General features: G+C 51.7%; 1 protein-coding gene across 20 annotated transcripts in view; it reads left to right on the forward strand.

Moving 5' to 3' along the window:
* ERI3 (ERI1 exoribonuclease family member 3) overlaps positions 1-16,626 on the forward strand; it is a 146,535-nt gene that overhangs the window by 104,362 nt on the left and 25,547 nt on the right. For 17 of the 20 annotated variants that reach the window (XM_008265370.4, XM_070078605.1, XM_017346365.3 and 14 more), the window contains one exon: positions 14,188-14,287. The exons of the other annotated variants lie outside the window; for them this stretch is intronic. In XM_008265370.4, coding sequence (XP_008263592.1) covers positions 14,188-14,287 — 100 coding nt within the window. The remainder of the gene's footprint in view (positions 1-14,187; positions 14,288-16,626) is intronic. 20 annotated transcript variants of the gene reach the window in all.

The raw sequence follows: 16,626 nt of genomic DNA on the forward strand, positions 1-16,626 counted from the left end.
GCCTCTAAACATATCACCAGACCCCTGGTTTTCTGCTGAGGCACTTTTCCTGTTCAGGCTCTGTCCTTGGGGAAGCCTTGACTCCCCTGAGTGTCTCCCTCCCACTAAGCCAGATTGAGCAGGGCAGGGCTCCCTTCTTCACATGCAGTCCCTCTTTCCACCCCTACCCCTACCCCTCCAAATTGCCACGAGTGTTCTGAGGAAGGAAGGGTTGCAGTGCCCTACTCTGATGGATTATGCAGCCATTGGGTGCGCAGGGCTGTCTGAGCTTTCCCATGTGGAGTGCTTCTGCTCCGGCTCTGTTGCATTCCAGAGAGAAGGTTGACCTGTGTTTGGTCAGGGCTTGTTTTGGCAAAGTCAAGAAAGGATGGAAGTATCGTGGGCAGCTTGGACCTGGGAATAGAGAACTCAGAAGATAGAATCCCAGTGTAGTAAAGAAAACCCAGAGTCACTACAGGGTAATGCAGTTGTAAATGGTGTTGCCCTGCAGAGTCCAGAATGAGGGAGTGAATTCTCCAGAAGAGCTCAGATGGGCATGTGGAAGGGGGGACCTGGGACTGGTCTGTGAGGAGCATGGCGAGCATGCTGTGGAGAAAAGGGTGGGTGAGCATCTGGGCCAGAGAGCAAATATCATCGGAGGTGAGGTGAGTTGTGTTAGGGTAGGACTAGGGCCCAGGGGGGCTTCCTGTTCCTGTTGGCTTCATCTTAATTTGGAGGTATGGACCATGCTGCTGCTTTAGGAAGCCTGGCTGGCTGCTGTGGGCTTGGAGCCTCAGGTTGAAAAGAGGTACAGAGAAGAGCCTTTGGGAATGGATCCCAAGCCCTCCCTCTGCTCTATTCCCTTCTCTGTTCTGCCAAAAGAGCAAGGAAGGGGTGAGGATTCAGGGTAGAGAAACAGCTCCGGTGAAGCTTCAGGCCTGCTTGCTGCACCCTTGCTAAGCCTATGCCCAGGCCTGTTTTGTACCCAGACCCAGCCCTCTGCCAAGGGCCAGCTTGGTTCCATAACCTGGTTGGGAGGCTGGAAGGAGACCGGGAAGCCAGAGACTCATTTTCACTGGAATTTGACCTAAAGCAGGATTGGAAGGGAAGAAAAGAATTTGAACAAAAGTGCAGGCAGGAAGGAGCTGTTAACGAGCCTTTCTTTCTCTTTGGGGACGGAGAGGAGCGCATAGCGGGGCGCAGCCGCCAGCTCTCCTCTGAGCGGCTCTCTAAGGTAGCTGCAGACTCTGGCCGCTGCCTTCACGCGCGCTCTCTGCTTTTTTCCCTCTCCTCTTTCTCGGCTCTCTCTATTATGGGGACTTGCTCCAGCTCTTTCTCTCTCTTCTGTCTCTCCTTTTGTTCTCTCTTTGTCTATTTATCACACTGTGAAGGTTGAAAGAGATGTTATTAATCTGGGAGAATGAAGGCAGGATTAGTGGTATGAATCGGATTTTGAGAGGTGTAATGATAGAAAGACTCGCTCGGCTGGCGGCCTGCGTGAGCTTGATAAATGGGGAGCACTCCAGACTGACTCGCGCCTTCCTCCGCGCTGTGCGCCCTGCCCGCTGGGGCGTGCCGCGCTCTCAGATCTGCCAGCCGGCCCACCCCGCTCCTACCTGAACCGGAGCAAAAAGCCAAGGGTAAAGCAGACACAAATATCTCCCATCGCACTTGGAGACATCATTGCTTTCAGCACCCTTTTCAAGTGGAGGCCTGTCGAGTTCTCACAGGACTGTGGGCAGAGGGAAGAGGAACCCCGACCTCAAGCCAAAACCATCCACCCGCATGGAGGGCCTGAGTAGAGCTTCCCGTCTGCCTCTGAAATGGACGTCAGGGGTTAAGCCCTGGACCAGCCAACCAGGAGTTGCAGGACCATATGTAGTATATGATTAGGCAGAGTGCTGTTGTGGAGGTCAGGGTAGAACGTGGAGGGTAGTGGGGAGAGAATTCCAAAATGGCTTCCTGAAGGTAGAATCCTGGCAGACAGATTGGGAGCTGGTTGAAGAAGGTAAATGTTTTAGGTGATGGACTAGTTTAAACACAGAAGTGGGGGCAGAAAGAAACCACTGCTGTAGAAGCTTGAAGCCCCTCAGACCTTGTAAATTTTTAACCAGGAAGGGGCCTTAAAAATCCAGTAATTAAGCCCCCTCATTTTCCATTGAGGAAACTGTGGGAGGCCTGGTGCCTAGAATTACCATTTCCTGAAATGATTCTCGATCTTCAAGTCTTCAAGTCCTGTTGCTTATTCTACAGGTGCCCCCTTCCTGTCATTCTGGGGCAGTATAGTGAGCTGCCGCCTCTCCTCTGTGGCTTTGCTCACATCCCTTCAGCCGTGGTCTTTGTGAGCAGAAGATCCTGGTGTAGCCGCCTGCTGCTTGCTGCTCAGCTCCCCTCTGCAGGATCTGTGGCTTGCAGTCCCCCTCACACCGATGTCCCCACTCAGCCTGCGCTCGAGGATCAGAAAGCTGGCTCTGGGCTCCAGAGGCCTGAGGGCTTCCCTCCTGGATAGCCCTGCTGTGATTCTCTCTACACACTTGTTGTTCACCATCACTGGGCACAGAGTGGCTTCTCTCTGTCTTTCCCCTGAAAGAACTGTGAGCTCTGTGAGGGTAGGCTCTACCTGCGATTCCATTTGAGTTGCCAGGACTAGCGGGCATTCTGTGAATGTGTGAATGTTCCATGAATGAATGCTTATGTAGTTTCTTCCTTTCCTTATAGACAGAAAGTGGTCTTGGTTCTCTCAGTTTTTCCAAGGCCTGACTACCCTTAGGTATAGAGAGGAATAGGTGTGCAAAAGAACTGAGCTTTAACATTGTTAGAGTGCTGCAAGCTTCATAGCGTGATGGTGGGAGGCCCTTGGGTGGCCTTGCTGTGTCTTCTGAGGCCCTGCATGGGTTGCATCCCTGCTTTCCTCATCAGCCTGTTTCATGCTTGCTTTCTTTGTTCCAAGGATACTGGCCTTGATTGGATTGCCTTCCTTTGCTGGGGCATAGTTTGCCTACAGGCATTAGTATGTCCCCAGTCAGTTTCCTGTCATGAGGGAGCTATTCCCAACTGGGCCAAACTCCCCTCTCTTGACCCAACACAACAACTTATGTTTCCTCTTTGAGCCCTTTTTCTGGCTGCAACTTAATGATTTGTGTGGCTACTAAGTTCCAGTCTTCTTTGTCCAGTAGACTGCAAGCTCTCTGAGGATGGTGCTGTGTCTCTGTGTGCACATGGCCTGGCATGTTATAGGTTCTCAATAAATACTTGCTCTGAATCAGTCAGTGGGCTTCCAAAGCATGGCCTCTTCACTTTCTACCTGGGTAGAGTGAGGACTGATTGGACAAGGACAGGGACAGGGGCAGGATGCTGGGTGTGCCCCAGAGGGAAGATTCTTTGGGCCTTAGCTCTGGAGGTGCTGGTGTTCCACCTTCTCATCTTTCAGGCTTCCTTTTTTCCCTCTCAGCATCAGAGAAGAGGAGGGCTTCATCTGACTCTGCAGGCTTTTACTCTCTCCCTGGGTGACCCTACCCACCCCCAGTTTCGTGTGCCACTCACCTGCTTTCTTAGGACTTCCTTGTCTAAGCCCTCAGACCGCTGAACTGCGCTCCCAGCCTAGTGTGTCCCACCAAAGGCCATCTTGGGCCTTCGTGGTGCTTGCCCTCAATTGTAGCCAGGATTTGTCCTTCAGGATTCTGGGAGTATCAGGGTCCTGTCTGTGTAGTTTTACAAGCATCTCTGCCTTTCCTTCTAGCCTGGGAGCTGCTTGAGGGCAGTGGCCTGGTCTGCTTGAGCTGTGTACCCCCAGCACCTAGTTGCTCAAAAAAAGCGTGTGTAATGTGGGAGTAATCCACTCAAGAGGGAGGGGGATCTGGAATGAATGTTCTAAACACCCTTCTCCTTTTTGCCAGGAAGGAATCAGTGAAGGTGGGTGTGCTCTGTAAACACGCCTTCCTGTGTGAGGGGTGGGCAGCTGGTGGTGGTGGTGTTGCATGCTCAATAAAGGATTATATTTTAATTTGGAAAGCACTTTAGAAACTTAAAGTGCTTTGCTTAAGTGCTGACTGCTATTAGTGTCTCCTTTTTATTAGGAAAAAGGACATGATTTTTGTCTTTTATCTTTAGGCCTGTCCAACTTCTGAGAGTCAAACTTAGCAAAATGCCTGCCCCTCACTGAGGACTAGTTACATGCCAGGTTCAAAGCTCTGGACTTGAAACATAGAATTCTGCTTTGCAGACTGGTTCTGACACCCCTGAGGGGATTAGCCCTGACAGCTCCGTATTGGGAAGGGGGTAGGAGAGACAGGGTCATCTGACATAGTTCAAGCTGCAGTCTCTAGCACCTCCTGTCCTTATCTAGGCCTGGGCAAGGGGGAGGACAGAAGAACCTAGGCTGTTTTGGGGGTACAGGGAAGCAACCTTAGTGATTATCAAAAAACAAAACAAAACAAAACAAAAACAACATTTACAGTGTAATATGAAGGGCCAGACCTTTGGGAGAGAATTGGGGAGGAGGGATTGGGTTTGTTCAGCGTGGTCAAGCATGATAGGACCAGCCGGCAGAGGCAGCACAGCTGCTGGCCCTGATGATGTAAGAGCCGGCTGAGGGCTGAGTCAGATAGAGGGAGAGCGTGTAGTAGTCGCAGATGGAGCTACAGGAGGCCGCAAGCTGGGAACTTGCTGTAGGCCTTGCAGATGCTTGGGAGAGCCTTGCTGGTTTGAAGAAATGATAACATCCCTCCCCATGTAGATAATCTAGTGCTGCAGTCACAGGAGTGTAGGAGTACAGGAGGCTCAAGTGAGCCTTGTTGGATCTCTCTGTGTGGGCTCTGCCCCAGGCTCATTCCTGAGCAGCCACTAGAGAGACCAATACTCTGGTCTCAGTCTGGACTGTCCCTGTCTGCCCTGGAAGCCCTGCCCAGGGCTGGACATGGAGAGGTGGGAGCTCTGGCCCAGCTTGCTGGTGCCCTAAAGACTCCAACTCCTAATTGGGTCCTAATCTAGGGGAGCTAGAATGGGTGTGGGGTGGAGGGAATACCCTGAGCCTACTGCCTTAACTGAATTTCCATACCTCCTGTTGTTAATTATAGAGATGTAATAATGCGATTAGTGCACGATTAAAAAAAATCCCTGATATGATTACCATGGATTTAATATCACATGATATATCATTATATCGTTATGCAGTGACAGATGTAATTGAAATACACTTATTGGAGCCGGGGGTGGTGTTTCATTCAATCCTCAGCACCCCGGGGAGGCAAGGGCTGACTAAAAAGAAGCAGTGGGAGAGGAAATTGTAATGAAAACAAAGAAAACTCCAAATGTAGCTTTCACCCTGGGCATCTGGCTCAGACTGACGTGCTGCCTTAGACTCTGTGACGGTGCACGTGGAGCTCACCTCCTCTGCAGGCACTGAGGCAGCCTGGCTCCTGGGCTGCTTATCTTGCTCTAATCCCAGAAACCTCAGTGTCCCCAAGCCCCCTCTGACTCAGCAGTGAAGCCAAGGGATCCGGGAACATGAAGGAGATAACTCCATCCAAAAATACTCAGGACCCTAAGGGATCAGTTGAACTGGCATCTGTCCTCCACTCCTGGGGTCCCCCAGGTCTATATATGGTGGAACCCAGAGCTGTGGCACAGCCCCCTCCCTTTGCTGTGGTGGTGACCCGGCACACTAGAGGCAGCAGTACTGTTGTAGGCAGTGAGCAGCGAGGTTAAGTTCACAGGATAATTATCCCACTCAAGGTCTGTTGATGGGCAGAGGCAGCAGCAGCTCGGGGTCCCCTGAAGTATGTTGGTAGCCAGAGAACACTGCACACAATAGAACTACCAGCTGGGGTTAGGGCAGATGGGCTTGTGTCACCCGATGCAAGTGCCCATCATTTTGCTGCCATCTCTGTGCTAGAATCAGGTAAGGGGCTACCCATTGGCTGAAGAGTTTAGAAAAGGAGAAAGGAAGCAGAACAGTCTCCTTTCTAAACACTGGCAGCTGAGCACCCAGCTACAAGAATGGCCATGGGAAGAGTGCTGTTGTGCTGGGCAAGAACAGCAGTGGTTCCTGGAGGAGGCTGGAGTAGGACTGGCCGAGCAGCAGCAGTGGAAACTGGGTGTTCGTGCTTGGCAGAAGTGAGCCCAGGGAGATGTCTTTCTGCTGCAGCCTTCCCTCGGTGAAGGCCATTCAGACAGCAGACGCCGCCCTTCCTTAGAGGGACCACAAGTTTGTGAACAGATCAGTGTTGCAGGGCTGTTCAGAGGGCTTAAAGGAAAGATGGGTCAGGAAGACTGTGAAGAAAGGTACTTTTGAGTTGTGTATTGAAAGATTAGGACACAGAATGGGAGAAAGCAGAAGGCATTCTAGGAATTGCTTCCTAGAATTGCTTGAATTAAGTCTTGGAAGCATGAACCAACATTCTCAGGTCTTGAGCAGGAAGGAAGAAGAGGGAGTCAAGATTGACTCCCATATTTCTGGCTTGGTAGACCGGGTGGATGGTAATGGCTTTCACTGGGATTTGGGGATCCAGGAGAAAAAGCAGTTTAAAGAGATGTTGAAGTGGGTTTTAAACATGCTGAGAATCAAGTGTCTGTGAGAAATCCAAAGTAGACAATAGAAAATACATTTATATATACATTGAATATATTTAAGTATGTTAAATTTTGTTAAATTTGTATATATTAAATATATATTTGAAATATTTATATAAAATGGTATTATTTCATTTATTCATATGAGAGAGAGCACTCTCATTTGCCTGTTCGTGCCCCAAATGCCTGAGGCTTGGCTAAGCCTGAACCTGGGAGCTGGGAACGCAATCTAGGTCTCCTGCATGGCAGGGACCCAATTATTAGAGTCATCACCTGCTCTCCCAAGATCTGCATTAGCAGGAAGCAGGAGTCGGGAGCTAGAGCCAGGAATCAAACCCAGGTACTCTGATGTGGGACCCAGGAGCCTTAACCACTAGGCTGAACACCTGCTCCAGAACGTGTATGTGTGTGTGTTATATATAATTATTACATCTTATTTTATAATATGTGTGTATAAGGTTGAAGACAAGGGAGTTGAGATCACACAAGGAGAATGTTAGCACATAGAGAAAAAAGGGAGGAGTGCGTGTAGAGCATATGAGTGCATGAATAAGATGAGCAAATGCAGAAACTACAGCGGCAATTGTGAGGGACACAGGAGACAAGTGGGACAACTGAAGGAGTGGAATATCAGGAAAACCAAAGGTGGGGATTCAGAGATGAAGTAGGCTGCAGAGTGGTGAGAGCATGGAAGAACACGAGGCTGTCCAGACATATGGGGGCGTGGGGGGCAGCATGGTGAGGATTGTTGACCTTGACAGGGGCTAAGCTCCGTGGTAAGGATGGACAATAGACCTCAAGGAATTAAGTAATGATGGGCAGGTAAATGGAGATAATTTTGAGAAGTTTGGTTGTTAACAGGAAAACAAGGAATAAGTGGATGGAGACAGGTGAATGGGGGGGGGGGTGTTAAAAATAATAATCTAATATTTATATAACTTTCAAAGAGCAAGGCACAGTTTTAAGCACTTTACATACAATAACTCATTCAATCCTCACATCAGCCATAGAGGACAGGAACCATTATTACCCTCACTTTACAAGAGGAAATTAAGGCACAGAGAAGTTATGTAGGGCCGGCACCATGGCTCACTTGGTTAACCTCCGCCTGTGATGCCGGCATCCCATATGGGCGCCAGGTACTAGTCCCAGTTGCCCCTCTTCCAGTCCAGCTCTCTGCTGTGGCCTGGGAAGGCAGTGGAGGATGGCCCAAGTGCTTGGGCCCTGCACCCGCATGGAGACCAGGAGGAAGCACCTGGCTCCTGGCTTCAGATCGGCACAGCACCGGTCGTGGTGGCCATTTGGGGGATGAACCAATGGAAGGAAGACCTTTCTCTCTGTCTCTCTCACTATTTAATCTCTACCTGTCAAATAAATTTTAAAAAAATATAAAAAGAAGTTATGTAAAGATAATAAAGATTCAGGCCTGTGGTTGAATTCTAGCAGGAAGGAGCCAGCAGAGAGAGGGAGGTTAGAAACTATAGAAAGGGGATGCTAGATGGACCCGGGGCCTGAGGAGGCACTTAAGGCTATCTTCTGCTTTCCCAGGTGCATGAGCAGTGAGCTGGATCAGAAGCAGTGCAGCTGGGACTTGAACTGGCACTCTGATATGGGATGCCAGCCTTGCAAACAGCAGCTTAAACCACTGCACCACAATGGCAGCCCTGTCTTTCTTTACCTTGTCTCCTGGCTTCTCTGTGTGGTCTCCGCATGGGTTTCGGCTTCCTCACAGCATGACTGCCACAGGACAACTTAAGGTTCCAGGGCAATTACTAAGAGAGATGGAAGTGGAAGGCACCTGAGCATTTCTTTTTTTTTTTTTTTTTTTTAAATTTATTTATTTATTTATTTGAAAGAGTTACACAGAGAGGAAAGGCAGAGAGAGAGAGAGAGAGGTCTTCCATCCGATGGTTCACTCCCTGATTGGCCACAACGGCCAGAGCTGCGCCGATCTGGAGCCAGGAGCTTCTACCAGGTCTCCCACATGGGTACAGCGGCCTGAGGACTTGGGCCATCTTCTACTGCTTTCCCAAGCCATAGCAGAGAGCTGGATTGGAAGTGGAGCAGTCAGGTCTTGAACCAGCACCCATATGGGATGCCAGTGCTTCACGCCAGGGCGTTAACTTGCTGTGCCACAGCACCGGCCCCCTGAGCATTTCTTAATAGTCACATTACTTCTGCAGTGCACTATCAGTTGAAATAGTCACAAAGCCCACACTGATTCCCAGGCAGAGGAGGGGCATCGACTCCCTCTGTTGATTACAGATATGTCAGAATCACTGTGTGAGAAGAGCTTGTACGATGGGAGACAGTGTTACAGCCATCACTGGAAAATACAGTCTGCCACTGCTGGTGTTGGGTTGAAACTGGAGAAGGGAGAGTACAATGAAAGTCAAAATGTGTGTTAAGTGGTAGCACTGGGAATATCTGGTGAGTGTTCCTGAGTGACCTCAGATATACCTGGGGAAAGTACTGCTATCCCATTTTGTAGTACAAGAAACTGAGGCACAAAGAGGCTTAATAGTTCTTTCAAAATTATAGTGCTAATACCCGGCAGAACTAGGAATCAAATCCCGATTTGTATGACCCCTGGGTGCTGAGCATACTGCCTTTAGGAGACCTGGACTACTGGGTGTGCTCTAGGTATGCATGGCATATGCCATTCCAGTATGAACTGTGGCCTAGGCACTTGATTCCCTAGCTACAGAAGTGTTAGTTGGATAAAAAGTTTAGCAGTATTTATGTCTGTCAGACTTTCTCCCCCATTCTTGAGAATATTACCTCTATAGCATCACCTCTGTTGGGTGTTATGAAAATGGCAGGTGTTTGGTATGGTTCCTAGTCCAGGGAAATGGCCCATCAGTCCTAGGCCCACAGAGGGTGACAAAGTCATCCAGAGATATGATTAAAGGCCTGCTCCTCCTCATCTCCCACATGGGGAGGCCACACAGGCTGAATGTGTTGGTGCACCTGTGTTGGTGGTAGCTCTGAAGCTCTGGGTTTTCTGGAAGTTACAGAGCAGTCTGTACTTCTGTCTGCAGACTGAGCTGGGTTCTAACCCTTCGGCCCAACCACTGCCATGCCCATTCTGTGTCACCCCATGCTCAGTGCCCTGCTAGGTAGTGCACGGGTGGGCAGAGACACCATAGCAGCTGTTGATGCCTCGTCTTTCCTCTTTGAAGGATCTGATGCTGCTGCCGACGAGGGCTACTTCATCTATTAAACCCAATACACTTGTCGCAGCTGCTAAGCCCCCGTAAGCCGCCGGGCGCCGTGTTTGTGATGGGACTGACAGTGCATGGAGGAGGCTGATTATACACGATTCCATTTCGCGGGCCCAGCAATGTAATTTCACAGGGCGATCAGCGTTTGCATGTAATAGCAGGCTGTGCTGAGGTGTCAGAATATTAAAGGCGCTAATGGCAAAGCTCCCTGTTACACAGGGGGCCACCCGCCGCGCCTACAGCAGGGCTGTGCGGCAGGCCCGTCGCAGATGGCTGGCCACTAAGCTAATGGGGCAGCAGCCAAGGCGGGCAGAGCCACAAGAGGGGAGAGCCAGCCGGGAGCAGCTCGGCACCTGCTTCCCCGCGCATGGAAATTACAGCAGCCCAGGGGAAGGGAAGTGTGCGTGCTTGCCTGGCACAGGGCTGGGCTGGGCTGGGTTGGTAGACCCAGCGTCTTTTCCCCTAACTCCACCCATCCATGTGGCTCAGCGTCGGTACCTGCCCTGGATGGGATTCAGGAGCTCCTCGCTCATCCTCCCGCCTGTCCCACCCTCTGTCTAAGTCTCCCCAGGGTTTAGCTGCTGACTGTGCACAATTGGGCAGGTGGACCTGAGAGCTGAAAGAGGTGCCACAGGAGAAGTGGCTCCTAGAGAATTTGGAAGCAGCATTCGTTGGGAGAGGTGCTCAGGTGCAAGCTCTTGGAGAGAACTGTGAGAACAGATTCCTGCCCCATGCAGCTCAAGGTCAGAAAGCTTGTGGGCCCTTCCCCCACTCCCCCAGGCTGACACATGTGAGGGAGGAAGCAGGCAGGGATCAAAGGGTGGACATAAGACCCCTAGAGACCCAAGTTGCTGTTGGCACATGGAGTTCGGAGGCAGTGCCTTAGGATGTCACTCTTTCTTTCCAAGTTGTCTGTCCAGTCACACCCAAGCTCTAGTGTGCTTCCTCCTTTGTCCTTGCTATGTCTCTGCCTAGAGCGCTATACCCTACTGTCATCTGTCAAACCCTCCAGGCCCTCCAGGAAGCTTCCCTAGCCTCCTCCAACCCCACATGGACCTGCTTGTCTTCCTTGCCCGCTGTGGGTGGCCCTCTGGGCTTAGCCTCCCTGTCCTATTCTGATGAGTCCCTGGGTGCCAGCCTTAGCTTCTCAGCCAGAGTCTCTGACGCCTAGCCCATATCACCTTGCGCTGAGCTGGTTCACGAACGGCTCTAGCAAGGCTTGTAGACAGATGTCATCTCATTCTGTGTCTGTGAGTAGCAAGGAGGGCCAGAATGGGCAGAGGGCCCAGAGGGAGAGACCAGTAGATGGTAGGAGCATGTGGGTATACATGTCATTGGACCACTCCAGATGCAGATATGTGGGGACAAGGGTTGGGCTTTAGAAGCGAGTGCTGGGGCTGAGGGCGTGTGGAGACAGATGCAGAGGGGCAGCAGGTATGCACATGTGGACCTGACACTGGCAGGAGCGCAGGTTGCTGTTGGAGTCTCTGGGTTCTTTGGGTGGCTGTCTGTGTCTGCTGGCTGTGTCTGAGGAGTGCCTGAGATGGCAGAAGTCGGGGGGAGCCTGGGGTGCTGGACCCTGCTACTGTGCCTAGGGCAGTTTCAAGAGGCTGGCCACATCTGAAGCTTCAGCTCTGCAGGGCTGTGTTTCAGTACCTGGGAGAGCCATGCCGGAGTTCTCAGCAGGGGCAACAGGAGGAGAGCCCAGGCTGAAGGAGAGCAGTTTTAATTAACCAGTTTTAATATCATTTTGGACTTTGGCTGGGATGTGAAGGCCCCGCTGGAAGCAGCATTTGTAAAAATTAAATCCCTCTTATTAGGAGCTTGGCAGACCCATGTGCACGTGCCTCCCCTGCCCCCCACCCCATGCCCCCAAGGAGGTGCTGGATGAGGCCATGTCACGGCAGCAATTGGTTATCTCGTCTTATCTGGGAATATGAAACCGTGCGGCATGACACCCGCGGCCGCAGCAGAGACGCCAATTCATCTCGTCCTCGCGCTGACAAGCTAGACTGCCCTTCCTGAAAGGCATCCGTCAGGCGGGACCAGGCCACGCCGTGCTTGGTACCACTGCCCTCCAGCCAGAGGCTCTGGCTTGCCCTGGTCCAGCCTGGCCCTCCTGGGCTTTGCTGTTGCCCTTCCATTCCTCTTCTACACATGCCAGCCTGTAGATCTTGGGGAGTCATAATTATAATGATAATCTAATCATGGTGACGCGCGGGGCAAGCATCTAATGTTATCTGAAGTGGTCTTCCCGCTTAGCAGCGATAAGGCTCGGGATGACGTGCAGATAACGTTGAGCTGCCCTGTCCCCAAGCCGCCAGCAGAGCGGAGGAGCCTCCGCAGCCCTGCCGCCCGCCCGCCGCTCTAAGCCGGGAAGCGGCAGCACCTGCTAATGCAAGTGTTTAATATTTGATGGGCTGGGATAAAGCAGGATCACCTTCGAATTGAATTGAGTGTCAGCCGAGAATCTATTACTGAAATTCGGCTGTGATTTGACAGCAAAGTAGACGATGTTATTCTTCACTAGTTACTGCAATCTTCTCCCCGACATCACTTAAATATTTTTTTCTTTGCTTGAGTAAACACACATTATCCTTCTTTTTCCCCCTTCCTTCCCTTTTTCCTTTTTAGAGGGGAAAAAAAAAACCATCCAGCTCGCCTTCTCCAGGCTGATAGAGTAGATTGTTATTTCTTTATTTGTCCTATTAAATGGAATTTCTGATAGTTTAATCCGGCCTTTGTAAGTGATTTTAAAGTACTTGAAAGGCGCCCGCCACTGCTCTCTGGCCCGCTGCGCTCCAGCCTCGGCCCTGGCCATGCTCAGCAGCAGCTCCTCCAGCTGTGCACCGCCCACTGGCTGCTTCCCCTTGCTGCCTGTGCCCTGGCTCTGCCCCAGCTCTATGCCAGCATCCTCCCACTCTGTCCTTGAGCCTCACAGTCAGGCCCTGATTTGTGGGTACAGCTGTGGCCTGGGAAAGGGTAGGAAAATACTTACTGAGAAGCTGGGCTGTGACTGGTCCTTCCGTGGTCAAAGAAAATGGTGTTGGAGGGTGCTGAGCATTAAGTGCAACAGACCCTAGCCTCTTAGCCATGGGGTTGGAGGGTGGGTTCCTGCCCCTGGGATGGACAGGTGCTACTGGTCCTCTGCCCAGCCACTGGGCACACTGTTGTGTCCAGCCTCCTGCCTTTCATTTCTGACCCTATGCTGATCCCTATCCTCTGTGTGTAGTCGGGTGGGGACCTCCGGTGCCCAGCAGGGGCACGGCAGGCACCGCAGTGCGTGTCTGAACATGGCTGGCAATCACTTTACTTTCATCACTAGACCCACCATCCAACTTCTGGAAATGTATTCAAGCTTCATTCCCACCGACCAGGGTCCTGCATACTGTCACCTTCCTGCCACTGGGAGGAGAACAGCCTGGTGTTCAGGGACTTCTGAAGTGAGGGAGTGGGTAATGTTTGAAGGGTGAGCTGGCTACTAGGCCCCAGGTAGATACCGAGGACTTTGTTAGCAGGCTAAGCAGGAATTAAATCCCGTCCAGACACTTGGTAGTGTTCTAACCCATGAGGTCTCTTCTCTCTGGGTCTCAGTTTCCTCATCTGTGACGTCAGCTCAGTCATGCCCGTGAGGGAAGGTACTGTCCCTACCCTGCCATGTGTCCCCGCTGATGGAGGTGGCGCGGGTAGGGAATGGAGGGGGGCAAAGGAGTGCTGGGGGCCTGAGCAGATCGATGCCCCCAGCACTTCCTTCCCCAACCCCAGGAAAACAATTAAGTACAGATCGATGGGTGGCCGCTTTGAATATGCATAAGTGAACACTTGACCTTCAGCAGAGCGTCTGCTCCCCCCACCACACACACACACACACACACACACACACTCTGTTCCCTCACAGCTGGTTGAGTCAACCAGGTGACCTTACTCCCTTCCTCAGTTGAGCCTCCACATGGCACTCAGAGCCTTCCCCACAGCCTGCTTCGCTCAGGGCCTAAAGCAACATGACCGTGGCAGGCCATTGGCTAGCTCTTGCTTCAGGATTCTTTTCCTTTGGGTAAAATTTGGATACTCTGGTCTCCAAGGTTCTTCCCAAGACCAGTCTTTGTGACCAACAACATTGAGGAGAGGGAGCCCAGCAAAGAGCTGGGAGCTCTTGGGGCGGGGGGCGGGTATCTGAGGAAGGGTACACGGTGAAGGTGTGAGGGGCTGCTCCTGATAAGAGAGATCTTAGAGACCAGGAGTTCTCTAGAGAGGAGCCCCGCTGAGGGGCACTTAGTGAGCGGAGAAGGAGGTGAAAAGGGAACTGGCCTCCAGCGAGTAAGCCCTTGGTGGGGAGGGGTGTTTAGGGGGTGAGGGTGGTTCAGGGATTGGGGCCTCTGTTAACTGCTGTTGCCTTCTGCCTTCTGTCTTCCAGGCTTACAGCTTCGCCATGGGCTGCTGGCCCAAGAATGGACTTCTAGACATGAACAAGGGCCTCAGCCTGCAACACATAGGTCGGCCCCACAGCGGCATTGGTCAGTCCCTCTGCATATCCCCCTGGCAGCTCGGCCAGTCCCCTGCCCTCACGCCCCAGTGCTGTGGCCCACAGAGGGGCTCCATGGCTCATTCAGTACCCCAGTGAGACTGTATCCATAGCTGGGGGGAGGGGATTATGGAAACAGGACCATCGGAAAGGACTTTTCAGAACAACTTTTTGGAGAAGGCTAGGAGCTAGGCTTTGGGTGAGTCATAGGTGGCGTTGAGTTCAGAGTCCCCAACTCATGGCTGGGGGGCAGGGTCCTCAGGAGGGTGGGCACATGTCAGCTTACTCACCCCACCCCCACCGCCCTGTGGAGCTGGAGGAGGCTGTTTAATATTGTTTCTAGTCTGTGGCCACTAAACTGGACGATCAATGGGAGTTAAGGAGATGAATTATTTAAACCTCACCAGCTTTTAATTAGTCGGGGTCCTTCTGACCGATGGCTCCGTCCACAGGGTATTGACTCCCCCGCAGGAGCAGCAGCTTCCATTGAGCGCTGCCTGAATTGGGAGGGACCACTTGGGGTGCTAGGTGGGGGTACACCCTCAGGGGGATTCCAGCTTGGGAGGGGACCAGAGTAGCCATTGGAGGCTCTGCTAGTTTCTGATAAGTCTGTAGGACTGTGTCTAAGAGTATAATGTGTCCATGAGTGTGCCTGCCTGTGTGAAGGATTTATGTGTGTGTTTAGCAGTACGTCCGTATTGTTCCGGAGGCACATGTCTGTATATGGAAGTAGGCACCAGCCCGCGCGTGAACCTGTCAGAAATGGTATCTGTTTCTGTGCATGCAAATGCTTTCAAGCAGGATACTTCAAAGTGAGGAGGAGTTGGGTGTTCTGAATGGTCCGTGACATTGCCACAAACTGTGCCTTTGCAGAGCTATCACTGTGGGGGTCGGGCTGGGGGAACTGCAGGGATTCAACCAGAGGACTGAAGGACCCAGCCCGTTATGCTGGGGCCTAGGAGGAACTGAGCGTCCTGGGGGAAGGTCCCAAACTCATGAAGCTCACATCCTAGGAGGAAGCAGACACTGAAACAGGTGCTTGCCACAGTACTAAGAGCTGCAATAGAAAGCCCTTGGTTGCCCCAAGGGAGGTTTTCTCTATTCTTAGTTGTCAAGGTGGCTTCTACTTCTGTTTGCACCCCCACTGACTCCTGCCCGGTATCTTTCTTATTGGGACATCTAAAGGCTCTTCTTGGGTCTCAGAGGAAAAGAGAACGCACTGAAAGGCCCAAAGAACTGGGTCTTCCCTCCCACAGAAGCTTTTCCATGCAACCAAACCCAGCATGGTGATGCACTGGGAGGTCAGCGGGAAGTTTCCTGGAGAATAGGATACTTGAGTTGGGATCCTTGAAGGAGGAATGAGTTTCCAAGGTGGAACAATGAGAGAAGCGTGTCCCAGGTAGGAGGAATGTGTGTACAAAGGCCTGGGGTATGAGAAAGCCCAGCATGTTAGGATAAGCTTAAACATCTACAAGTAGGTTCCAGTGGCTGGAGTTGAAAATCAGAACTAGGGAGCAGCTAGAAAATACAGGGAGGAATAATGCCCAGATAAAAGGTATGGATTTTTTTCCTGGGGTTTAGAGGAGACATAGGAAGATTGTGAGAGAATGACATGATCAGAGCTCTGATTCACAATCCACAAGGCAGTTTGTGCTGCTCAAAACTAGTGCTTATGGATGTGCTTATGGATGGATCAAAGAATGAGAGAATAAATGAATTCATAAAAGAATGATGGGAAAGGGAATGCCAGAACGGACTTGCCTATGAGAAGGAGCTGCAGTAATTGCTTCTTTCGGGGATGGGGTGGGGACCACCAGTAGGGCTCCCACATGGCCTTGAGCCAGGGGCCTTGCTTCTGTGTGTCTGATTCAAGTTGTGTTCAGAGGGAGAAGGGGTTCCCTGTCCCCACTTTTTGTTGCTTCTTGAGTCACAGTGGCATCCCTCTGTCTGCTCATCTTCGCTGACCCCGGATGAGGAGCCCTCAGCTATCCCTTCCGTCTTCATAAAAGAATGTTTCTCCCTCCCTCCTAGGGCCCAGCCCGCAGCCCAGAGTGAAGTAGAGTGAGGGCTTTGGACAGGGAGTTCTGGCTGTCCCACCCACAGCTCTGTGACCTTAAACAAAGGGCAGTGCTACCTGCTTCTCAGGGCCAATGCGGGGTTCCACTGAGTCACCCGAGTGAAGGGCTGCAGGGCCTCTGCAAAGCCTGCAACCAGTGGGTGCTCAGGAATGCCCCGTCTGCGGCCTGCCAACCTCGGGGGCTCTCCACGGCCCTGGGGCTTCTTGGCACTTGGTCTTTGTAGTCTCTGAATGAAGAGGGCTGCCCTGCCAGC

The sequence above is a fragment of the Oryctolagus cuniculus genome, chromosome 7 (assembly GCF_964237555.1).
Source record: "Oryctolagus cuniculus chromosome 7, mOryCun1.1, whole genome shotgun sequence".
In the NCBI taxonomy this organism is placed as follows: Eukaryota; Metazoa; Chordata; class Mammalia; order Lagomorpha; family Leporidae; genus Oryctolagus; species Oryctolagus cuniculus.